Consider the following 27,702-nt stretch of genomic DNA (forward strand, 5'->3'; position numbering starts at 1 on the left):
ACATTTTGGCAAAGTTCCATGGAGGCAGCAATGAGATGGAACACTAACCAAATATAAAACTACAGGAATTATAAATCAACAACTTATCCACATTTCCAAGGCTCACTCTAATCTTTCTCTATCCCTTTTTTGCATCCAATACGTCCAAACAAGACTTGGATTTGAGGAATCTTACCAGCATCATAAACTAACACGTCCTAATGCATCAATGTGGATCTTCTCGAAAAATAGCAACATATCATGCGTGACTCTACGGCTTGCTATGACAAACCCTTCTCAACCATCCAACTGTACACAATGTTAACTTCCTGCACCAGCTCCTTCATTTGAAGGAACAGAAACTGTTTCACCGGACACTACACTACCAGTTTCACCATGCTTGAGCTCTGGGTCCTGATCAGGGAAAACCTCAGACTGCAAAGACGGTGCAATGTTATTCACATGCAGCCATGTCAGTTCCCACAATCTATCTCCACCTAGTGCACTCCTCTGCATGAGTACTCCCCTTGTCTTCATTACGAATATGTTCTTGAGAAGCTCGAGCACTAGCTCCTGAAGCTTCTCACTTTTCTTACCTCGTACTTTTACTTTCATATACTTCTCCATTCTGCTAAGCACACCAAGCCACAGTTTGCAGAATGTAGTTAACTGTGCGAGCTCATGGAGTAACTGTAAGAACACTTTGGAAAGGAGCTTTGTGGCAAGAATAAGCGTGCTTTCCATATTGCGGTAGTCTTTTTGGTGTCCCTGAGCAATTTGAAGCAAGTCATAGAGCATTGAGAAGATTACAAGATCGAAACACTGCAGCCATAAACCATGAGAAATGTGGATGTCATCCACTCCAGTCAAGCATTTATCCAATGATAGAAGACCATGGTTTCTGACATCTCTCTGGTCCAAACAAACTTTTCTGAGCCCCTGAGCAAGCCTCAACCATAAATCACCGACATCCTGAAACATCTTGCCAGCATCGTCCTCTCTCATTGCTTCCTTTGCCTCATGGGTCCACCTTGCCAAACAATCAACAGAACTGGACATAAGATCCAGTGCACGTATAGATCGCTCTGCTTGTCCAACACGTGACGGCAAACTGCCTCGCAGCATCTACACAGAGAACATAATTGGCTGGGAACAAGTGAGCCCCATCAGACATAATATATAATATTCCATCAAAACCTGCTTCAGATGCTTCTGGATGTCGGGCTGTGATGGAAAGTGAAGATGTTATCGTTCGCCACCCCATTTGAGATCTGATATGGGTAGCATTTGCCTTCACTAGGCGACTAACTTCCTGTGTGATCTGCTCACAGTACGCATCAGCCACTCGAGCATCAAGCTTCAAGACAGGTTGCAGGGACCTCAAGAGTTCATCAGCCAGGTTCTCTGTGTAAGGAAGCAGCCTTTGACAAATTCTAAGAAGCCCAAAAACAGCCTTCTCAACCAGGCCACAAGGCATAACAGTTGATTGAACAATATTAGCTATGTGCTCATAGACACCCTGCCATAGAAGCACAATCCTATCACGGTTGTTCAGGGTAATAGCAATAAGCAACTCCAGGCAGAAAATGGCAGTATCTTCATCCTCAGGTGAGCTGCTTCCTTTCTGGGGCCGCCCTGCAGCCCAAATTAGGGTTCGTTCTAACTGCAACAAAGATTCAGCTTGCAAAAACTTGCTCTCTGTAAATATGCTGTCAATGTGGCACTTTTGAATTGTCTGAAGGGTGCGTTGATGAGCAGCAAGTTGTTGCTCAGTGGGCTGTGATCTTGGCTCCTCTGTATCAAGAGATAAAAGCTGACTGAACCGGCCCATCAATCCAGATGATCTCCTGGGGGTTCCTATGGACTGTAAGTGAGCTGAAGACAAAGAATATGTAATTGGCTTTCCATGACCGGGGTCTGCAGAGGGCTCTGACTCATCAGCCGCATCACTGGCTACTCGAGCTGGAAGAAGCCCCAGCTTGTGCAGTCGTAAGATGCAATCCAGTATATTTCTCCAACCTGTGCGAATATAATCACCATATCCATTTGCAATAGTACAAACAGTTACAGTTGCCATCCTTGCTTTGATATCATCACCAAAAGCTAACACTGGTTCCTCAACAGATGATGGATTCAAAAGGGTGGTAAATTTGCAGAGAGACACAACTAGGTCATCCAGTACATCTTCAAGATGATGACATGCTGAAATCTTAGCAACAGATAAGAATCCATCAATACAGGTCTGGTAAACATCTTCATGTTCAGCATGATCAAATACAACAGAGATAGCAGCAATTGTTGGACCTGACATTATTGGGAACATATCATGGTCAAGGTATGCTCTAGAATCAACTACAATGAACGGTGCAGTTTTCTTAGACTTGTGCATCAGATCTATCCACCTACTCGGGGTCATTTCAGGATAACCAAAGCCTTGCTCTGGAGTTGTGCGGATTTCATTCTTGCATATTGAGTGGTATAATTCCGACAGAAATTCTCGAGGTAGATCGTTACCTCCATTTATATGCCGATTATTCCGGATGAAATCCTCCTCTGTCATCTTTTTCTTTACTTGGACATTGTGCTGGTAAGTGTTAAGCATTATAAGTGAATATGATAATAACAAAGCAGCATCCTTATTAGCTAGAATCTGTGGAGATTGCTCATAGTACCTCTCAGAAAATGCCTTCAGCACCCTTTGTATCTTTTGTGATTCTCCTGGCAATCGAAAAGTTTCCAGGAACAGTCTTAGTGCAGGATCCAGATTCATTTCTTGGAAATCAAATGTCCCAGCAAATTCATGAAGAACCTGAACACAGAACTCATCATGATTTCCCAGGAAATCCCCAACAAGATTCTTATCTAATCCAGCAGTGTACCTGAAAAAACAAGCCACACTTTGGGGGTCAAGTTTGTCAGGCAAAAGATGTGTTCCTTGGAGGAACTCTAAACCTTTTTTTGGGTCACGATTAAAATGATCAGCTCCAATCATCAGCCTTCTTTTGATGTATTTTCTCCGCCTGACAAATGGAACCCAATGAACTGGATCAGCATAGTTATCACATTTTACCATCCAGAATGGCAAATATTCCTCGAGAATAACATGGGCCTGCTCTGAACTAATCGAACCATTCCCAATCCTCTCAGCCATTCCCTGGATAACAGCAATTAAACCATCCAAGGCAAGAATGTGCATTGCAGACAGATGGCAGTTCACAGGGAATGCACTCTTTGACAACAAATTAGCAAGGACTTTGAACACATTGCGGCAAGTTATATCACAATCTAAATTAGCATACATCTCCGCCATAAATGTTTTCTGCCTACAGAAATCGACTAGGGCTTCCATAGCCACCTCCTGCTGCTGGTACGAAGCTCCATATTTGCCTTGTGCAAGCCTCAGAATTAAACAGGAAAAAAAAGCTTCAAGCTGTAGTTTGAGTTCTGAACGGAGATGTTGATAAAGATTTAGAACAATACTACATACCATTGAAAGAATAAGTGGACTCGTTGACAACCCAAATTGCATCAGATTGCGAAGTAATTCATCCTAATCAAGCTCAATAACCTTGGGTGACGACGGAAGGAAGGCCCACCCTACTCTATAGCAGAGTTAATGAATCCCAAGGAAAAAAGCGGCACATCCTCATCAAATGCCAGGGTATTTGAGCGGGGGTCCATTCCCACATGCTCAACGGCATTTAGTAAAGAACACAAAAAATGAAATATCTCCACCATGCAAGGGACGCCAAATGGTTCTGTCATGAGGTGCAAATCATATGGAATCGTCTCCTTTCCGTCACCAGCTACTACCATACTTTCTTCCCTCACAGTTCCTACCAGACCTGCAGAATTGGATCCAAAACTTCCAGAAGATGCTTGACCATCATACTCAGAGCCGTTTCCATTTTCGGCTTGTTTAGCCCCAAATGCATAATCGTTATCTATCCCACCAAGCTGCAAAGAAGAAAACTCTAGATAAAGTAGAAATAGTGATGAAAACCATAACCAAAATAACAAAACATAACTGGAGAAATATCAATTGGCTTCTGGAATGTTTTATTTTCTCCTACTGAAAGCAGGCAAAGGAAACAAGATAAGAAGAGGTTGAAACCAAAATTGAACAAAAACAAAAAGCAGAGGAACATTAGAGAAAGCATCAACCTCAAGTTTAGCAGTGCTACTTCTCTTAACCAAGGCATGCTTTGTGTTCTCAACATTTGAAAGGTGTGAAAATATACACCTAACAAGCTCATGCATTGTGTGGCGAGCTATCCTCTGCAACAACTCATCTTTCTTCTCTGCTTGGTGAACTATTCGAAAGCAAGTGTTCACAATTGTGCAAACATGCTGATTGCTCAACATAACAGAGGCTTTACTTTTCATGCAAGCAAGAAGAACCTGAAGTATCTTTATCAGTACCACTTCTTCTGAGGCAGGATCTGTCACCTCAAATCGGCAGCTAGTCACAGAATCAACTACCAAATGAATAGTTTCTTCAACATTTACAGTCCTGCGAGTTACATAAAACATAAACACACTCCTATTAATCCTTATTACTAAAAACCCCAACTCACTAAAACAAAAAATACCAACACTCAATCCCTTCCTTTGCTAGCTTATCAGCCTCGCAGTTACAACTCCTCGGAATCCACCTCACAATAATCTCATACACAGAAATAGTAGACACTATATCCTTAACTAAATTTGTAAGAAAAGTTGGGACTGTGGCTTGATCTTTCATCCATTCCACTGCTAATTTACAATCAGATTCCACAATGAGTCTTCCCTTCGATACCCATTCTGAGGAGACAAAAATGTCTATTCCTTTTTTGATAGCTTTCAACTCTGCTATGATGATAGGAGTAGAACCAACATTTTATGAAAAAAAAAATCAGCTTAGTCGGATTCCAATCTCTGAGAATACCCCCAATTCCAGCAATCATCCCAACCCTACTAACAGCTCCATCCACATTCATCTTATAAAAATCAGTTGGAGGAGGACTCCAACAGACCACATGCCTATTCAAATCTTTAAAAGCAGATAATTTGTCTACCAACGAAGGATCAACAATTAAAGAATCCACCTGAATAGAGAGATTAGGATACTTTGCTAGGAACCATTTTGCTAACCTGAGCCGAACTGTGAAAAACAGTGCGAATTTGTCCAACTTTCCTCCTTCAAATATGATTTCATTTCTAAACTTCCATGTTGACCATAAGATTTCCCCTAGAATAAACTTCCATAGCAGAATAAGGCCTCAAATCAGTCTATGAACTGAGAAGGGAGGGAGGATCAGAAGGTATAGCTAATTGAATACCCCAAAAGCCTATAATTATGTTCCACAATTCCCACGAAACCTGACAAGAGATAAAAAGATGTTGAACAGATTCTTCACAATGATTACAAAAGGGGCATAAAATATCATCCCCTATAGGAACCCCCCTTTTCTTCAATTCCACTCTCACCGCTATTTTTTATGGGATACTTGCCAAAGGAATGCCTCAACTCTAGGAGGAACTAAACTCATCCAAACATATTTTTTCCAAAGAAATGATTCCTCATTAAAAGAGGAAAAAGAATTCCTGCAAGTTTTTACAGAAAACAACTCCTCCCCTACTCCATCCCATAGCAAACAATCCTCCCTAGAATCAATTAATTTGATGCCTTTAAGTCTATCCAATAACTCTACCAGCTGAACCAATTCCCAATCACAAAGATTCCTCCTCCTCTTAATATTCCACTCTCATCTGTTCTAATCAAAGCTCCCAAAACCAACAACATTGCCCCTTTTATTTAGTGAAAGTGCAAAAAATCCTAGGAAAAAGAAGTTTCAATGGAAAATCCCCTAACCAAGAATCAATCCAAAAGGAGATCAATTTGTCATTCCCTACTTGTAACTTTGCATGGGATCTAAGGCAACCTCCAATAAAATCATCTTTGATGAAGTTATTCACAATTCCCCTCCAAATCCAAGAGTCCTTGTGAGAGAAAACCTTGGTAATATCCATAGAATTACAACTAACATTGTGTTTGTTGCATAAGAAACTCTTCCACGTCGAATTTTTCTCATTAGCAAACTTCCATACCCACTTTCCCAACAAAGCTCGATTAGTAGATTTCAAATTAGCAACTCCTAGACCTCTACCACTCAATGGTTTGCAAATCTTATGCCAACTTACCCAATGCATTTTCTTCTTCTCAACCCCTCCACCCCATAAAAATACCGCCATCAAAGAATTTAACTTCTGACATATACTAGATGGCATCTTGAACATAGATAGATAGAAGACATGTAAGGATGACAATACTGACTTAATAAGCACCAATCTACCCGCCATTGACAAAGAGGAAGCTTTCCATCCAATCAATTTCTTATTGAAGTTGTCGATAACTGGTTCCCATAATTTCTCACAATTTCTTTTTTCCCCTAACGGAAGGCCTAAATATATAGACGGAAAGGAGCCAATAGTACATCCAATAGCCGAAGCCCAATCCTCAAGGATGTTATCCTCCACATTAATGCCAAAAAGCTTGCTTTTAGCTAAATTAAAGTGAAGCCCTGTCATTAAGCTAAAAATCCTCAAAACTCTTCTAACATTCTTAATTTGAGTAATGGAAGCTCGACAGAAAATAATTAAGTCATCTGCGAACTGAAGATGAGACAAAGTGAAGTTGTTTTGATTCTTGCTAAAAAAAACCCTTGAAGTAGGCCAGTTTCCACAGCTTTCGTTAACATCATATGAAGTAATTCACCTACCACATTAAACAAAATATGACAAAAACTACATCCTTGTCTCAAGCCTTTAGCAATTGGAAACTCCTCTGTAGGCGACCCATTAACTAAAACCGAAATTGAAGCAGTGGAAATACATTGTGAAATCCAAGAACACCACTTGTCACCGAAGCCCACATGTTTCATTAGCCTTAGAAGAATATGCTAGTCAATTGTATCATACGCTCTACTGACAACAACAACAACAACAAAACCCAATTCCCATATGCAATGGGGTAAGGGCTCATAGGCTCTACTGAAATCCACTTTAAATACAACCCCTTTAAGCCCTTGTTTCCTCCAAAAGTCGATGTCTTCGTTAGCTAAACATGCACAATCCAACAATTGCCTCCCGGAACATAATCCCAAACCACAAACTAAGCTAAGACCAACTTCTCCACTACAGATGCACAGAACCTCAAAGTTCTGGCTCCACGTATATAACATGCTTACTAGTATTGAATATATGTGGAAAAAGTTATTTTTTGTTTAGGAGTTAAACCGTAAGTATAGATAATGATCTAATGAAACATGCTTAAGTTTCTAAGACCTACAATAAATAAATTATAATGACGGTGCAACAGTAGCATGTCATCAAAATAATACTAAAACACCAAGTTCCCAGGAGGGGCAGTTTTAAACCAGAATCTGCCATCGATCCATACAGTTTCCTCCCTTCAACCAGCTCTTCCACCAATACATAATATTATCACTTTTTCCCACTATGAAAACTACAAACAACACTAAGATCCATTCTGTTTTAAATCCTAAATCTATTGCAAATTTTCGGTACCCTGAGAAAAGCAATGTTAAGGTCCCACTATCCATTTATCAGTTTCAGCATATACAGGCAGCCCCAAAAGGAAATCAAGCTACCTTACACATAAAAAACCCCTAGCAATGATGGGAACCTGATAACCGTCGTTTTGCTATCAAAATAATTCTTGGCTTCTTAATAAATAAAAATGAAAATGTAGTATAGAGAAGCAGGGTCGATCCACAGGGACTGTGGTGTTTCTGATTTAATAAAACTCTTTCTTTATTTTAGAAAAAGATAGAATTCCAGATGAAGTTAAAAAGATATATTAAAATAAAATAAATAAAAAAAGAAAAATAATATAATAATAAATATTAATAGTAATAAATATAAAAGGGGTTTTTTTTAAAAGTTGTGGTTAAAAATAAGAATTAAATAAATAATAATAATAATAATTAATTAAACAAATTAAAGAGATTAAGATAAAGAGAAACTTATTGTGAAAGTAGCCTCAGACTTCAGCTTCGTCTCAAATTCCTCGGATCATCGAAACAAATTTTTACTTCAAGATTCACTTAAGCTTACAAGAACAATTCTTCGCTACCAACTCGGATTGTGTCGTTTCAACAACAACTGCTTCCGATCTCAGTTTCCTCTTAGCAAACAATTTTGCTAAGTGTGTTCTCGGGAAGTTGAATATGCTTCAATAAGCAAATCATTCTTCAAACATTAACCATAACAATATCCGGACCAATGTCGAAATAGTTTTGATTTGAAAAGTAAGCTTCAGAAAACAGAGAGAAAATCCGAAGCGATTTAAGTACCTTACAATTCTCACGTTTGGAATTGAGCCTTCACTTTAGTCTTCGGCTTGAAAGAAAATTAGCTAAGCATAACCAAAGTCATACTTAGCATAATAGAAAAGTATGTGAAAAATAGAGAGAAAGCTAGAGAGAAAAAGAAGATTTTATTCTCAAATGAGAGAGATATGTTTCTAGGCTCACCCTTAGAGGGTATTTATAGCCTTCAAAATCCTAAAAACAAGCTAAAACATCTTAAATCCTAATTAAAACACTTAAAACTATTTAAACTAAAATACCTAAAAAATAATAAAATATTCTAAATCCTAATTAAAATACTAAAACCTATTTAAACTAAAATACAAAGATAAAGATAAAATATAAAAATAATATCCTAAAACTTAATTAAAATACTAAAAACCTATTTAAATTAAAATACAAAGATAAAATATAATGTTTAAAATATTATCCTAAATTTGAGTTTAATCCAAATCCGAATTCTAGCCAGCTTTGATTCCGAAAATAAAAAATCTGCAAAATTGTGTCCTTTTTGTGCAATTTCCATAATCTTACGTCCTGTACAGAAAATGAATTAAAATGAACAAATAAGCCACAAAAATCAATGATTAAAGAGTAATTTAAAAGTAAAAATATTAACTAAATTAAGCACTTATCAAATTCCCCCTCACTTATTCAATGTTTGTCCTCAATTATTCTTCAATTAACATATCAAAATCATAAGTTGTCATCTTCTATTTCAATTTATTCCTCAAACTTCCAATCAAATTAAGTCCATGACATTTGCCGAATTCAAGTTACAATCAAGCAAATACATAACCAAGAAAATTTAAAGTAGGCAAGATATCTCAATTAATTGTCAACTTTAATGAAACATGACTTAATACCTCACAAATATTCACACATATCTGCTCAAAGTGTTTGGGTAAATGGAACCGCTCAAACCGAAACTAACAAAAATATTACCATAGGCTTGGAATCCAATCAAGTCTCCACCACGAAAAATGAACATAATGCAATAATCAAGGGGTCTTTAAACAAGGTGTAACGGGGATTAGGTTAGGGTAGGGAAAGGTCGAAAAGAAATATTTAAAATACCGAAACAAGAGATCAAAATAATTAAGAACAATCGTTTGAAACATTGAAATTTTTTTTCTGGAACAACAATGATACAAGATCTCAAGTTTCGATAAGAGTGTGAAAAGAGAGGAAAAAAGGCTTCGAGTTTAATTATAAGGTGTAAAAACAAAGAAAGGGAAATAGGCTCAAATGTGGTTCACTAGTGGATATATAAATGGGTAGATTTTTTTTTGGGAAAAGTGGGTTTATCCTAGGTGCCCCTATCACATTAAAACATTACGTTCAACATGTAGTCTCGATATGCATTATGATTACAAGTTCTAGAATATCCTAATTATTTCGGCACACACAAGTCAAACAATGAGCAAGAAAGAAAATGTATGCTCGTTAGGCTCAAATCTCACAAGAAAAGTTTATATGCATTGAGTCAAGTTCGTCTCTATTGACAAAAGCATGAAATATCAATACTCAACAAAAAATCACTAGCTATATCAATCACCAATCATGCAAATTAAATTCGATAAAAACATGGTCATAATCCAAAAGGAAGCAAGAGTATAAAGCGAAATTCAAGACTAGCAACCAACGATTACAATATATCAACATCAGAATAACTCAATTTCAAACGATTAAACAAGTCAAGAAAAATTTGACACATGCTTATCCTTTCCCCCTCACTTATTTCGTTTTGTCCAAAACGTATATCAAATTTAAAAACAAAGAGAGGAAAAAAAAGAATACTCTCCAATCTAGTGACAATCACGGCCACGTCGAGACGAGCTGTTGTAGAGTAGATTCTCCGATGATGCACTGTTCTGTTCGAACTTTTCTGCACAGTTCGAACCAAATCTGTTTTTTTTTTTACACTATTTTTTTCCTGCACTGCATTGTTTGAATCTGCTGTGTATTTTTCTGCGCTGTTCGAACCAAGTCAGTTTTTCTGCACTGTTTTTTCGTTAAATATTCGATCGAAATTCAGATCTGTTCAGAAAAAAATAAAATTAATCAAAATAAAATAAATAGAATGAAATAAAGTTCGCTAAAAAATAAAAAAAATAAAACGAAAATAAAAATTAAAAACAAAAATATAACGAAATGGGTTGCCTCTCATCAAGCGCTTTTGTTTAACGTCGTTAGCTCGATGACCTGATTTTTCAAAACGTGGGTTCCTCTAAATTGATTTCTTCGATTAGACCAACCGGAGCATTTTCATAATATGACTTCAATCTTTGACCATTAACTTTAAATCGTACTCCTGAGTTATCTTCAATTTCAACAGCACCGTGAGGAAATACTTGAGTAATTGTAAACGGTCCGAGCCATTTTGATTTGAGTTTTCCTGCAAAAAGTTTAAATTTGGAGTTAAATAATAATACATTTTGACCGAAAAAAAAAGTTTTAAAAGAAATTCTACTATCGTGAAATTATTTTGTTTTTTCTTTAAATATCCGAGCATTATCATAGGCATTTCTTCGAATTTCCTCAAGTTCTTAAATGTGTAATTTCCGAGCTTCACCAATTGCATCCATGTTCATGTTACATTGTTTAACTGCCCAACAAGCCTGATGTTCTAACTCGACCGGTAAATGGCATGGTTTACCGAAAACAAGCCGGTATGGTGACATCCCAATGGGACCTTTATAAGCAGTTCGATATGCCCAAATTGCATCGGTTAATTTTAAACTCCAATCCTTTCGGTCTGGTTTAACAATTTTCTCAAGAATTGTTTTAATTTCTCTATTTGATACTTCTTCCTGTCCATTTGTTTGTGGATGGTAAGCGGTAGCAATTCTTTGAGTTACTCCAAATTTCTTCATTAGCGACTCGATTACTCGGTTGATGAAATGTGTTCCTCTGTCGCTTATTATAGCCCGTGGCGTGCCAAACCTGGAAAAAATATTTTTCAAAAAATTAACTGTAGTTTTAGCATCATTATTCCGAGTGGCTTTAGCTTCCACCCATTTAAAATATAATCCACAAATAAAATAATATAAGTATTTCCAAATGACGAAGTAAAATGACCCATATAGTCGATTCCCCAAACATCAGAAATTTCACAAACTTGTATAGAATTAAGCGGCATTTCATTCCTACAGCTTAAATTACCTGTACGTTAACATCTTTCACAAGTTTTACAAAATAGATAAGAATCCCGAAAGATGTTAGGCCAATAGAAACCGCATTCAAGAATTTTATGAACTATACGTTTTGGCCCAAAATGACCACCGCAAGAGTAAGAATGACAAAATTGTAAAATTGAGTTTACCTCACTTTCGACAATACATAGTCGAATTACTTGATTCGAGCAGTGCTTCCATAGATAAGGATCATCCCAAATATAGTATCGGGATTCTCGCTTAATTCGATTGATTTCAACTCTCGTCAAATATAATGGTAACTTACATGTGGCCAAATAATTAACCATGTCTGCAAACTATGAGTTATGCTTTGCGCCACCATCAGTTTTTCTTCAGGAAATTCTTCTCTAAGTGGTGGTTCGGATGTATAAAGGGGAATACGACTCAAGTGATCTGCTACCAGATTTTCGCATCCCTTTTTGTCTTTAATTTCCAAGTTAAATTCCTGTAAAAGCAGGATCCACCGGATAAGCCTTGGTTTTGCTTCCTTTTTGCTCATCAAATACCTTATAGTTGCATGATCAGAAAAAACATTAATTTTAGTACCAAGCAAATAGGATCTAAATTTTTCTAAAGCAAAAATTATAGCAAAAAATTATTTTTCCGTTGTCGAATAATTTTTCTGAGCCGAGTCCAAAGTTCGGGACGCGTATGCTATGACATGTGGCTCTTTCCCTATTTTTTGGCCGAGAACGACTCCAACGCTAGTGTTTGATGCGTCACACATAAGTTCAAAGGGATGATTCCAATCTGGCGGCTGAACAATTGGAGCTGAAATAAGCTTTTCCTTTAATGAATCGAAAGACTCTTTGCATTTTAAATTAAAGTCAAAGTCTTGATCCTTTTGAAGTAGATTACATAACGGTTTTGCTATCTTCGAAAAGTCCTTAATAAACCTGCGGTAAAATCCTGCATGGCCAAGAAAAGAACGAATTTCCCTCACAGTTGTGGGGTAAGAAGTGAGCGTATAACATCTGTTTTAGCTTTATCAACCGCAATCCCTTTTGAGAAAACAATATGACCTAAAATTAACCCTTTATCAACCATAAAATGACATTTTTCATATTCAAAATAAGGTTATATTCTAAGCATGTTTTAAGCACATTAGTTAATTTATCAAGACATTCATTAAAAGAGTTACCATAAACCGTGAAGTCATCCATAAAGACTTCGATGCCCTTCTCCACATAGTCAGAAAATATACTTAGCATGCATCTTTGGAAGGTGGCTGGTGCGTTACAAAGACCAAAGGGCATTCGCCTATATGCATCTTTGGAAGGGCATTCAAGTAAAAGCCATTTTTTTATCCTCTAGCGCCACTGGGATTTGGAAAAAACCTGAAAAACCATCAAGACAACAATAATGAGTTTTCCCAGCTAATCTTTCAATCATTTGATCTATAAAAGGAAGAGGAAAATGATCTTTTCGAGTAAGAGAGTTCAACTTCCTATAATCAATACAAACTTGCCATCCATTTTGAACTCTTGTTGGCACTAACTCCCATTCTTGATTTTTGACCACTATGACTCCCGTTTTCTTGGGAACCATATGAATCGGACTTACCCAATTACTATCCGAAATTGGATAGATTACGTCAGCATCAAGGAGTTTCTGAATTTCTTTCTTTACTACTTCCATCATCAGTGGATTTAATCGACGTTGTCCTTCACGTGATGGCTTTGCTCCTTCTTCGACTTTGATCTTATGCATTCAAGTCGAGGGACTTAATCCTTTAATGTCGACAATGGTCCATCCTATGGCTTCTTTGTGAGAGCGCAATATCGCTACCAAAGCTTCCTCTTCTCCTTTGGATAATTTACTTGAGATTATCACTGGTAAAGTTTCATTTTCACCCAAAAAGACATATTTCAAATGCTCCGGTAATTGCTTCAATTCTACCTCAGGTGCCTGCAAAACAGAAGGTAAAATTTTAGTTTTAAATGAATATAAAGATAAATCAAGATTGATTGAATTAATATTTTCAAACTCTCTTTCTTCATCTTCGTGGCAAAGTTCAGGATCCTTAAAAAGATCATAAGAAAAATTAGATTCAATATATTCATCAATTAAAGGATCTATAATATCAACAAAATTAATTCTTTCAACATGATCAGGGCATTTATTGCTTTGTAAACATTAAATTCAACGATCTCACCATCAAATTCCATTGTTAGTATACCACTTCTAACATCGATCTTTGTATGTGTTGTGCTTAGGAAGGGTCGACCTAAGAGTACCTCAGAATAAGAATCCGACCTATCATGTTCCATGTCAATGACATAGAAATATGCAGGAAAGAATAATACATCAACCTTTACCAAGACGTTTTCCATTACTCCCACTAGATAAATCACAGATCAATCAGCCAACTGTATGGTTATTCTTGTTTCCTTCAAAGGCTCGTTAGTAATCATTTTATATATAGAAAATGGTATAACATTAATTGAAGCTCCTAGGTCACACATTGCACGTTTAATTTTGAAATTACCTATTTTGCAATGTATAGTGAACATACCTTGATCCTTCATCTTTAGTGAGAGTTTTCGTTGAAAAATTACAGAAACATGTTCTCCAAAATTTACCTTTTTGTGTCCTATTAATTTACTCTTTGTAATACAAAGTTCTTTTAAAAATTGAGCATACCTTGGTACTTGTCGAATTACTTCAAGAAGAGGTATGTTGACTTGAACTTTTTGGAAAACCTCTAAGATCTCCCTTTCTTCAGCTCTTTTATCACGCTTCATCAACCTTGATGGGAAGGGTGGTGGCGTGATTTCATGAGAAGAAAGAGAAGGATACGAGTCAAACGTACCTTGTATTTATGGAAGTGGTGTTTCCTCTTGTTCTTCCTGATGTGTGTCTTCCTTATGTGCGTCTTTTTCTGCTGGAACTTCGGGTAAGATTACTTTTCCACTTCTGAGTGTGATGGCACAAACATTCTCTCTCGGATTTAACTCCCTTTGAGAAGGTAGTTTTCCTTGTGATTCCAATTTTCCCATAGTTTGAGCTAGTCGGCTTACTTGATTATCTAACTCTTGATGATGTGTTTCGGTTCGGTTTTGGAATTTTTCTTGGGATGCAATAAACTTTTCTTGTGAAATTGCTAACTTTCCTATGATTTCCTCCAATGATGAGTTTTGTGTTTGTTGTTGAGGAGGAGGCCTTTGTTGATAAGTTGGTCTCTGATTTGCCGCATAGCTGAAGTTTGGGTGGTCTCACCATCATGGATTGTAAGTATTGCTGTATGGGTTGTATTGTCTTTGTGGAGGACCTAGAAAGTTCCCTACTGTATTAATTTTTGCATTGCCTCTTTCTTGTATCAGCGGGAAGCAATCCGTCGTATGGTCTAGCTTTGTGCATATCCCACATGCTCTTGTTGCTCCAGATTTTCCTGCAATAAGTGAATTAACTACTTCAGTTAATTTATCTAACTTATTTTCAAGGGAAAATGTACTTATCTCGTGAACCCGTCGGCTGGGTTTACTTGAAAACTGTTGAGAGTTGGCTGCCATGGTTGAAATCAATTCACTTGCTATTGTTGGGGTCATGTTAACTAATGCTCCTCCACTGGCGGCATCCACCATTTTCATCTCCATTGGTAAAAGACCTTCATAAAAGTATTGAAGTAACGTTTGCTCACTTAATCCGTGCTACAGACAATGTGCGCAAAGCTTTTTAAATCGCTCCCAATAGTCATAAAGACTTTCTTCACTCTTTTGCTAAATGGAAAGAATGCTCCTTCGCAACTCGCTTGCTTTAGCCGCTGGAAAGAACCTGTCAAGAAAAATTCGATTCATGTCACCCCATGAATTAACTGAATTTGGAGGTAAATAAAATAATCAATCTTTAGCCAAGACAGATAAAGAGAAAGGGAAAGCTCTCAATTTAATTTGATCCTCGGTAACTCCCTGTAGTTTTATGCTAGTGCAAAATATGTGGAATTCCAACAAGTGTTTGTACGGATCTTCAGTGGGAAAGCCGTGAAAAGTGGGAAGAATATGAATGAGTCCTGTCTTTAATTGAAACGGAGTCCCGCCACTAGGAAAATTAATGCATAATGGCGTCTGAGTGACAGGTGCTGTGGCTAGCTTTCGGATCGTTTGTTCTTCTTCTGTCATCGGGATGTTGTATGCATCTGCTTCAGAGTCTGTCTCTGGAATTGATTCTGCTTCTGAACTTTGCTCTTGTTCTTCTTGTCTTTTTCTCTTTTCTCGAAGCGTTTGTGCGTGGATTCTTCGTGCTCGTGTTTCATCTCTGGATCTAGATCTACTAATTCACCTGGGTTACTTCTGGTCATAAATCAAAAACAAAAAATAAATCAGTACTTACCGTTAGTCTCCGGCAACGGCGCCAATTTGATAACCGTCGTTTTGCTATCAAAATAATTCTGGCTTCTTAATAAATACAACAACAATAACAACAAAACCCAATTCCCATATGCAATGGGGTAAGGGGGAGGTAGGGTAGTAGGCTTCCCCCAACGCCAGGTTGAGAGTACCTTCCGTGGAAGACCTCCGGCAGTCAGAAAATTAAAAATATAGATAAAATGCAAAACCTGTATAAATAAATACATAAATATATAGTTGAACAGTATTCATATGCAGTCATAATTATCATTAATATTATATGCGCGTTTGAAATGGGAAGTAAACCCTGCAAATAAATCCCTGCGAAAAAATCTATGCATATAGACAGAAACGTAAGACCCGACTAAATTTAAAAGTGAAGAGAATATTACACAGAAGTCCACGATAGCAAGCCCAGTTCTAAGCCTTCATAAATACCAATAACAGAAACGTATAAAAAGTAGAATTCATGGAAATTACTACAAAGGCATTGAAAGAAGACAGAGATGATACACCCTAGAGATGTGACCCACACTACTCGACTACCCTAGTCTTTAGTCTCCATACTTTCCTATCAGAGGTCATGTCCTCGGTAAGGGCTAAATCCATCAAATCAGATCTCAAGCAGTCTTCCCACTTTCGCCTTGGTCGTCCTCTCTTTCTGGCACCGTCGACTGTAATCGACTCTACCCTCCTGACCGTATCCAACGGTAGTCGCCTAAGGACATGCCCAAACCACCGGAATCTTCCCTCCCTCAATTTTTCAGAAACAGGCACCACCCCCAAGGACATCCTAATAGTAGAGTTTGTTGTCATATCCCACAGAGTCCTACCGCATGTCCATCGAAGCATTCTCATTTCTGCAGCCTCTATCCTCCTTATATGATCCTTCTTGGTTGCCCAACATTCTGATCCATACAACAACGCTGGTCTTATTGCCATTCTATAAAATTTTCCCTTAAGTTTTAGAGGCACCTTCTTGTCACACAAAACTCCAGTAGCAGCCCTCCACTTTAGCCATCCCGCCTTTATACGGTGTGGTACATCATCATCTACACCCCCATCTTTATGTATCATAGACCCTAGGTACTTGAAACAATCCTTTGAGGGGAGAAAGTGTCCTTCTATGCATACTTCTACATCTTCATCGTTTTGGTCTCCACTGAAGTTTGAGTATAAATACTCTGTCTTTTCAATATTGATCCTTAGACCTTTTTCTTCCAAAGTAGTCTTCCAGGTAGTCAGTCTATTATTCAACTCAGATTTTGTTTCAGCAACTAGGACAATATCGTCAGCGAAAAGCATACACCATGGTACACCGTCTGGTGTCGCACAATAGATGTCATCCATAGTCAAGGAGAAGATGTAAGGACTAAGAGCCGACCCCTGGTGGAGTCCGATTTCCACCGGGAATGCCTCAGTGTCGCCAACTGTAGTCCTGACGTATGTAGTAGATCTACAATACATATCACGAATCACCCGGATATAAGCAGTTAGGATCCGTCTCGTTTCCAAAGTCTTCCAAATCGTATCTCGTGGAACACTATCATAAGCCTTCTCAAGGTCAATGAACGCCATGTGAAGATCTCTAGACTTTTCCCTATATTTCTCCATAAGTCATCGAAGTAGATGAATCGCCTCCGTGGTAGACCTGCCTGGTATAAATCCAAATTGGTTTTCCGAAACCCTAGTAACTTGTCTCAACCTAGCCTCTATCACCCTTTCTCATAGCTTCATGGTATGGCTGAGTAGTTTAATACCTCTGTAGCTACCACAACGTTGGGGATCTCCTTTATTCTTATAGATTGGTATCACCGTGGACTCTCTCCACTCCTCTGGCATCTTGGCAGTCTCTAAAATAATATTAAAGATGTTGGTCAACCACTTAACTCCCTCTTCTCCTAGGGCCAACCACACAGTGATAGGAATTTGATCAAGACCGACAGCTTTGTCCCTTCCCATCTTTCTAAGAGCCATTTTGACTTCCTCAAACCCAATCTTACTTGTAGGGAAGTCATTGGCCGTATTATGATGGTCGGCTGACCCATCAACGGTACTATCTATACAGGGAGAGGCACACTTATTAAATAAGCCAAAGAAGTAACTACCCCAAACCCTCTTAATATCATGATCTTTCACTAGAAGAACACCATTGTTGTCCTTAATAAACCTAATGCTACCTAGATCATTTTTCCTATTCTCCCTAGATTTTGTGTAACACCCCCAACCCGTATCCAACCCAGATACGAGTCCGAAGTGTCACATTGACTTTTCAAACATTTATTCGTATAAAATAGTGAGTAATTTAAAAACTATGATACATTTAACTTATTCAAAACGTTTACAAAATATATCAGAGTTCATACAATTTATATCTTTAGACTACATGCCAACTACACTCTATAACCAGTACATATATTTTCTGATCTGACATTTGGTAAGGAGAACTGACCTGTCTTGCTCCGCATTACTCTTTACTCTTCTCGAAACCTACGTGTGAAACAATCACACGCTAAGTCGAAGACTTAGTGAGGCATAACAACTTATAATGCACTTTATAACATATATCAATACATGCATGTTCTGTTCTATCATGTTATACCAATTCCATGCATTCTTCGTATCATATAAAATCATATCAGATTAATTACAGTAAATACATACATACACATAATTCATCATTAACAGTTTATCATGTAATCACATACTTTAACCTTTTCAATCAAACACTATACACACACAACATCATATCATTTCTATAACATTTATCATACCACTAACATATATTTGTTCATATCTCTGGATTAGCCCATGTACATATGTGAGAACTATCGATATGTGAGTCTATAGAGGTTGTGCACTAATGCTGTCACCACAGCTCGTATAATAATGTTCATAAGGACCACATATTATTCCTTAAGAATCATATACATATACTAGGGATCAAGTATGTGTCTTTCAAGACTTCACACATGTTCCACAGAATATATATATATCCCGAAAGACCGCGTAGAATTGCACCGTAGTGCCATATAATAATGTCCATAAGGACCACATATTATTCCTTAAGAATCATATACATATACTAGGGATCAAGTATGTGTCTTTCCAGACTTCACACATGTTCCAAAGAATATACATATGTCCCGAAGGACCGCGTAGACCCTCGACTCTTGGCATGCCAACTATACCCCTAGCTCTCAAGACACATAACATGGGCATTTTCTTTTATACTTATCATTTCACATAACACATAGTTCAATTACTCATAGAACATTTTCATATGAGTCACATTTACATGTCACATAGCTTATATACTTTCTCACGTAGTTACATAGATCCATATCATATAACATATATCACAAAGTGCACATAATCACACATATCATATCATATAGCTTAGATCATTTCTCAGATATTCATATAAACATACATATCATATCTTGTTCACCTATGATCATATATGCTTCATATAACAGATAGAAACACCTAGAACACTTTCTCATAGCTTATATCAATTTTCAGAGTCCTTTCATATTACCTGATGACATATATCATATAGATATATAATAACGGATATCATATTATCTACCTTATGCTCTATTCCTTTGTATTCCCTTAGATTATGAATTATGTCGTATTTCTAAACATATATCATTTAATAGTATTTTTATTTAGGTACTAATTTAATCTCTTTACTTAATTCAATTTCATATATTCATTATAATCTTTTCATATAGTTCCATTATACTAATTCTCATAATAAATCATACCACTAGGTACTTGTCCAACTCATGTTTCCATTATGCATATATTGTTACCCATGTTTACCTAGTTCATATCACTTCTTATAAACTCACTTTCATCATATTTTCCTATTATTACATATTTTATCTCATAACCATGTATCCACATAGTCTTATATTTCATTATCATATTACATATATTGGTTCTCCTATGACCCTTAATAAACATTTATTTCTATTTCACTACATCTCTCGACTTATCTTCTATATTCCTATAATTTCATAACTTATTTTATATCATTTTCCCTTTTTAGTCACATAAACCATCTATTTATTTAGTTCAATTTCTCATGACTTCCACAATACTCTTTAATAAAACTTTGTAGCTTTTCACTTTAATACATAAACCATAGTTTCCTTTAATTTATCAATCTTCTCTATATAACTTATGTATCCTTATTTATGCCCTCGAATTCATACTATTCTCTTAGAGTCTCCTAACATTTCTCGTATAATCGCTTATACCATATAATATGACTTATACTTGATTATCTTATTCTCTCATGTTCATTTCATCTCTTATGACTCTATCATATAACTTATTCCATGTTCTTCCATTATTACATAATAAAGTCTTACATAAATCATATAGCATATACAAATCATATCATTATCTTTAGTCATGCATACATACAATCAATGTAATACATATAATCACATATAGTTATAACCAACACATAATCATGTCTATGACTTCATGCATATTACTCTAGAAATAGACTCATCGCAAGTCTTATTTCCATTAAACGCTACATGTCACTAGTATGCACTCACCTGGCCTCACTAGTCAATTTCAATCTATTATCTTTCCCTTGATCGATCTTACTTGCCAAATGTTCCGGAATTGCTTTACGCGCAGAATCTACATAAATGTACATTTTAAGGCAATCATTAGATACCTACACCTTGTAATTAGATACTAGCAACTTAAACGAACTTATTAAACCAATATTCACATTTTTCCTTTAGGGGGGAATCGGTTCCCTACTAAGGGGGTATCGATTCCCTCATGACATTCTGGAAATTTTTGTTCGTTTGAAGGGGTATCGGTTCCCCCTTGAATGGGTACCGATTCCCCTTACCTAGAAATCATATTTTTAACTCGAAAATTACTTCATTTCATCTCAAACACTTCATATATCATCCCCTTTTCATTCTTAACTCTAGTACACATACTTAAACCAATCTATATTCATTTATTTCCTCTTAAACCTCAAAATCCTATCTTCCATATGAGATTCAAGAATCATACCAAATTTTCAATGTGTTCTAATTCCAATTCTAACACTTCATACTTCTTAATTAGATTGATGACAAGTCAAATTCATCCATAAAACTTCAATAACCATACCATATCAAAATTTCATCTTAAAACTCATATTCGAAATTCCTTCATAATTCCTTTATCTTCTTGTTTAAATCCCATATAAGCTTTCCTTAAGCTTATTTAATACCCAAAGAATCAAAACTAAGCTTAAAACTCAAGAATTAACCAACCAAAATTAAACTTACCTTTGTCATGGAGCATACGGGAAGAGAGGAGGAAGGAAATGACCCAGCTCCAGAACTTTCTTTTCTTCTCACCCTTCCCACGTTTATATCACCTTTATAAAGAAAGATAAAAAATCTTTCTAGTCAAATGACCATTTAACCCTTAATTTCCTTTAATAATTACTAATTAACCTTCATCATATATCCAATAATCATTGAACTATTTCATTCTTATACTTTAGTCACCAAATTCTGAAACTTTACAATTTGGTCACTAACCCGGTATTGCGGATGTTACATTTTGCAAGCCTGAAGATGCCGTTTTGTCCTTCCTTGGTGTCTAATCTCTTGTACATTTCCTCGTATGCCTTATCATTTGCTTTAGCCACCATTTTCTTGGCTTCCCGCTTTGCCTCCTTGTATATTTGTTTAGCTCTCGACCTTTCTTCGTCGTCATTGCATTGTAGAAACTCCTTGAAGCAAGTTTGCTTTGTCTTCACCTTAGTTTGGACTTCGTCGTACCACCACCACGATTCATAAGGACTGTGGTGTTTCTGATTTAATAAAACTCTTTCTTGATTTTAGAAAAAGATAGAATTCCAGATGAAGTTGAAAAAGATATATTAAAATAAAATAAAAGAAAAGAAAAATAATATAATAATAAATATTAATAGTAATAAATATAAAAAGGGGATTTTTTAAAAAAGTTGTGGTTAAAAAATAAGAATTAAATAAACAAATTAAAGTGATTAAGATAAAGAGAAACTTATTGTGAAATCAGCCTCAGACTTCAGCTTCGCCTCAAATTCCTCGGATCATCGAAACAAATTTTTACTTCAAGATTCACGTAAGCTTACAAGAACAATTCTTCGCTGCCAACTCGGATTGTGTCGTTTCAACAACAATTGATTCCGATCTCAGTTTCCTCTTAGCAAACAATTTTGCTAAGTGTGTTCTTTGAAAGTTGAATATGCTTCAATAAGAAAAACCTTCTTCAAACATTAACCATAACAATATCCGGACCAATGTCGAAATAGTTTTGATTTGAAAAGTAAGCTTCAGAAAACAGAGATAAAATCCGAAGCGATTTAAGTACATTACAATTCTCACGTTTGGAATTGAGCCTTCGCTTTAGTCTTCGGCTTGAAAGAAAATTAGTTAAACATAACCAAAGTCATACTTAGCATAATAGAAAAGTATGTGAAAAATAGAGATAAAGCTAGAGAGAAAAAGAAGATTTTATTCTCAAATGAGAGATATGTTCTTAGGCTCACCCTTAGAGGGTATTAATAGCCTTCAAAATCCTAAAAACAAGCTAAAACATCTTAAATCCTAATTAAAACACTTAAAACTATTTAAACTAAAATACCTAAAAAAATAATATAATATTCTAAATCCTAATTAAAATACTAAAACCTATTTAAACTAAAATACAAAGATAAAGATAAAATATAAAAATAATATCCTAAAACTTAATTAAAATACTAAAAACCTATTTAAACTAAAATACAAAGATAAAATATAATGTTTAAAATATTATCCTAAATTTTAGTTTAATCCAAATCTGAATTCCAGCCAGCTTTGATTCCAAAAATAAAAAATCTGCAGAATTGTGTCCTTTTTGTGCAATTTCCATAATCTTACGTCCTATACAGAAAATGAATTAAAATGAACAAATAAGCCACAAAAATCAATGATTAAAGAGTAATTTAAAAGTAAAATATTAAGTAAATTAAGCACTTATCAGAACTATTATCATCAAAAGAATTGGGCACTAAACCAACTAATAAGAAGTTCAAGATAAGATAATGCAGAATCACTACCAACCAAACAGAACCGAAATTTTCTTTTAAGTGAGAGAAATACATATTTAAATTAATCTGTCTAAATTCCATACCACTTAAAGCAACATGTAGCATCAGCAGTATCTATCACATTTTAAGAGATCTAATAAAAAAAAGAACAAACCTTCATTTGACCAGATTCCAATCAACAAAATGCTAAGATAAAACCACCAAATCACATCTTAATCAACCAAAAAACTAACATAGATCTAATATACAAGTTCAAAACTCATAAAATATGATTAAAAAAAGGAAAGAAACTTGAATTTCTAAATGCACTGAGCTTGACTCATGGTTCGAGTTAACTTTTCAAGATTCAAAATCGTTTTTCCTTTTTAGTTCTCGGCTTCATTTCCTTTTTCCTTTCATTTTATGACTGTGATATTTTGGAATATTAGGGGATTCAACCATTCCAAAAATAAAAGAGTGTTATGTCTCGTATAGAGAAAATGCATGCTGAGATTATTTGTTTGCTTGAAACTCGAGTCAAAGAGATTAAGGCTCAAAATGTTATGACTCAGTTTGTGGAAGAGTGGAGTTACTGCTGGAATTACAGTTGCTTAGATAATGGTAGGATCTGGGTCCTGTGGAGGAAGAATTTACAATGTTCAGTTCTGAAAGTGGAAGATCATTTTATTTCTACTCAGGGTTACTTGGTTGGTAGAAGTGTTGTTGTATCTACGGTGTATGGTAGCAATAATGGTGTTTCAAGGAATGGGCTATGGAATAAACTCTCTAATGTTAGTTCTTTGGTTGGTAGTAATATTTGGTTGGTTGGGGGAGATTTGAACATTACTGCTGAAGCTATGGAGAGCTCAAAGTATGAGGATGGGCACCTCACATCAGAAATGGAGGACTTGAGGAACTGTATGACATATTTGGGTCTAGTTGATCACCCTTTTTTGGGCATGTGTTTACTTGGCCTAATATACATGAAGAGAGCTTCATTGCCAGAAAATTGGATAGAGTTATGGTTAATGATCAATGGTGTGAGGAATTTCCAAACTGTCATGTGGAGTTTCAAGCCCCTGGAGTTTTTGATCATTGCATGGCAGTTGCTTGGTGCACTCATGAGAGCCTTGCTTTTAGGCCAAAGCCCTTTAAATTTTTAACTTTTGGGCATTGCATCATGAATTTAAGGAGGTGGTTGGGCAGTCTTGGGCTGAGGATGTGCAGGGGGACCCTATGCAAGTCCTGTTTTATAAATTGAAGAGACTTAATCATGTGCTGAAAGCTTTCAATAAAAGATGCTTTGCTAATATAACTGAGAAAGTGGCTGAAAAAAGGATTCAATTGGAGAAACAACAGCTATTGAACCTCTCTGGAGAGATTCTTGGTGATGTGATGAATGAAAGGAAACTAGGCCAATAGCTTAGTGATTTAGAAAATGCTGAAAGATTATTCTACCAGCAGAAGGCTAAGGTGGACTGGTTGATTAATGAAGATCAATGCACTAAGTTTTTTCATTCTCAGGTGGCAGTTAAAAGAAAGAGAAACACAATAAGGGTCCTAGTTGATGAGGGTGGGAATAAATTGGAAACATTCGATTCCATAGCTGATGAACTTGTGAACTATTTTACAAGGCATATTGGTTCTGTTGATGATGTTGTGCAGGGGTGTACTAACAATTTGGTGGTAGATTTATTGGGGTACACCCTTCCTGCATGTGCTAATGAAGACTTAGTCAAACCTGTCACTAATGATGAAATTAAAATGGCTTTATGGAATCAAGGCAAGGATAAAGCCCTTGGCCCAGATGGATACACTGTTGGGTTCTTTCAATATGCCTGGGACATTATTAGAGTTGATTTTATTGCTGATGTGAGGTATTTTTTTGAAACTTCTAGAATTTTGCCTACTTTTAACTCTATTCCATAGCTTTAGCTCCTAAGAAGCCTAACTCTTGTAAAGCTATGGATTTTAGACCTATATCCTGCTGCTCTGTTTTTATAAGACTGTCACTAAGATACTGGTGTGTAGACTGGTTGGATACCTTCCTGAGATGATTGCTCCTAATCAGTCAGCCTTTGTGAGGGGGAGAAATATTGAAAGCAATACACTCTTGGCTCAAGAGCTTGTCAGAGGGTATGAAAGAAGTTCTATTTCTCCTAGATGTGCTATTAAAGCTGATTTACAAAAAGCCTTTGATTCTTTAAGTTGGAAGTTTTTGCTTGCTGTCTTGAAGGGGTTAGGGTTGCCAGAACAGTTTAGGGGTTGGATTGAGGCTTGTGTTATGGATTCTAGATTCTCTATTATTCTGAATGGTAGCCTTGTGGGATATTTTAGAGGGAGAAGAGGGGTTAGCCAGGGGGACCCTTTATCCCCTTACTTATTTATCATTGCTATGAACATCATGTCCAAATTGCTTGATGTTACTGCCTCAGAAAAAAAATTCAGTTTCATCCTAAGTGCAAAAGAGTGAATCTAACTCACTTGTGTTTTGCTGATGATTTACTTATTTTTTGCAAATGTAGTTTGGATTCAATTGTTGGGGTTAAATGTGTTTTGGATAGGTTTTATGTGATGTCTGGGCTTAGACTTAATGTCTCTAAGATTGAAATATACATTGTTGGTATAAATGAAAGGCAGAGGACTCTGATTCAAGAGACTACTGGATTTACTAATGGTTGTCTCCTAGTGAGATACCTGGGGGTTCCTCTTGTCCCTAGAAAACTGACTGAGAAAGACTGTACTGCCTTGGTGGAGAAAATCAAAGCTAAGTTGGGACACTGGTCCAACAGATGACTGACTTATGCTGGTATATTACAACTGGTGAAGGTTGTTTTATTTAGCATAGCTAATTTCTGGTGCAGACAACTTATCTTACCTGCTACTGTTGTATAAGGGTTGACCAACTTTGTGCCAGGTTCTTTTGGAATAAAGGTGATATCCTAGTTAAGGGTGCACCTGGGATAATGAACTGAATTGGGTTGTTAATAGGTTCAAAGGTAAAACTTTCTTTGTGTTTGTTCATAGAATTGCTTGGTGTGCTTATGTTTACTGCATAAGGATGGAGAGGAATTATAAACAGTTTAGAGGAGTGAGTAGGGATATAGATAATGTGGTGAATTGTATTAAAGAGGTAGTGAGGGTGAAGGCAGCTAGAATTGTGATTAAAAGTAGTATAGTTAATCGTAGACTTTGCCAGGCTTGGAGGATTACCTCCTCTTAGAAGGTTAATTATGTTTGGTTTGGGTGGTCTGTATTTATTGTAGCAGTGATTTTTTTCTACTGCTTCTTGGATAATAATATGAGGAATTTATCCAAAAAGAAAAAGAAATTGAGATGCAATCGAATGAAAAGAACAAATTACCTTAGTGAGATCCAACAACGAATTGATTTCCCTCTGCGTGAGATTATTCAAAAAAGAGGAAATGGGAAACGAGAAAAGCAAAGCGGAGTCTTGAGATTGACTGAAAATGGAAGTAAGATTTTGTAATTACAAAAACAACCCTTTAAATTATTAGTATTATTTCGCAATTTAGATTATGGGACCAGTAGTCTGTAGAAAAAGGTTTGGTCTAATTTTTTCCTCCAGAAAGAGCTGACATTTCATATATTTCTATTTATTTAAAGTATGGGTAAACTATGTGGATAGTTTCCTGTGTTTAGGGTCTGACCCAACTTTGGTCAATAATTTAAAAATTAAAGAGAAATGATTCCTAACGTTATTGATCCGTTCAATTTTAGTCTCTCAACCATCAATTTTTGTTAACCCTTTTATTTAAGTCTCTTTTTTTTTAAGTCCCTAACATGATTGAGGGACTAAAACCAAAAGAGAGTTAATGGTTAAGGGACTAAAACCGAATGAATCAATAATGTTAGAGATTAAAATCGAATGAATCAATAACATTAGAGACAATTCCCCTTTAATTTTTAAATTGGTGACCAAAGTTCGTTAAAATGAAAACATAGGGGACTATCTTCATAGTTTACCCTTAAAGTATTTTGTGTTTTCCATAACTAAAATATGATAAATATACTGAGCACTAAACAAAATTTGTTTATTATGCTTTCTTTTTGCATTTGCACGTTAATCATAAATTAATAGATAAAGTACAAAACATATAATTAAATTTTACTCTTAAATGATCATTTTAATTTTAAAAATTATAAAATTATTAATAAAATTATTAAATTATAATAAATTATTCATTATAATATTATAATAAAGGGTAAAGTACACAAATGGTCCCCCGACTATAGTGGACTGCTTTATTAAGTCCTTTGATTATTAAAAGTTAGAAAATGGTTCTCTGACTATAGAATGTTGTTGTGTTAAGCCTCTCGACTATTGAAAGCTACAAAATGGTCACTCGATCATTCATTATGTTTCAAAATTGTCCTTTTTGATTAAAAAATTAGTGGTTGTCTAAGTTAGGCGTTAACATGATGACTGGAATATGATAGTCGTTTAAGATTTTGGGATCAGATTTTATCATATCACAGTCAACAAGTTAACTTTCACCTTATAATACCATCAGTTTTTAATAGAAAATGACGAGTTTGGAACATAATGAATAGTCGGTGACCATTTTGTAACTTTTAGTAGTCCAGAGACTCAACAAATCAACACTTTATAGTTAGAGAATCATTTTAAAACTTTTAATAATACCTTCCTCTTAGCTATAGCTGCTGATTGGGATTTGTTATAGAGATAGTTGATT

The 27,702-nt window shown here is 35.9% G+C and overlaps 1 protein-coding gene and 1 pseudogene across 1 annotated transcript; one reads left to right on the forward strand and one right to left on the reverse strand.

Annotated features, from left to right (window-relative positions):
- Window positions 1-215: 215 nt before the first annotated feature.
- LOC120191365 lies at window positions 216-6,549 on the reverse strand (annotated as a pseudogene).
- Window positions 6,550-23,484: 16,935 nt separating this feature from the next.
- Window positions 23,485-25,780, forward strand: LOC120191366. Its single transcript, XM_039194327.1, has 5 exons — window positions 23,485-24,097; window positions 24,270-24,376; window positions 24,509-24,861; window positions 25,016-25,453; window positions 25,510-25,780. The coding sequence occupies exons 1-5, from the start codon at window positions 23,485-23,487 to the stop codon at window positions 25,778-25,780; spliced, it is 1,782 nt and encodes a 593-aa protein (XP_039050258.1).
- Window positions 25,781-27,702: the final 1,922 nt, after the last annotated feature.

The sequence above is a fragment of the Hibiscus syriacus genome, unplaced genomic scaffold (assembly GCF_006381635.1).
Source record: "Hibiscus syriacus cultivar Baekdansim isolate YM2019G1 unplaced genomic scaffold, ASM638163v2 tig00116967_pilon, whole genome shotgun sequence".
Classification (NCBI taxonomy): domain Eukaryota; kingdom Viridiplantae; phylum Streptophyta; class Magnoliopsida; order Malvales; family Malvaceae; genus Hibiscus; species Hibiscus syriacus.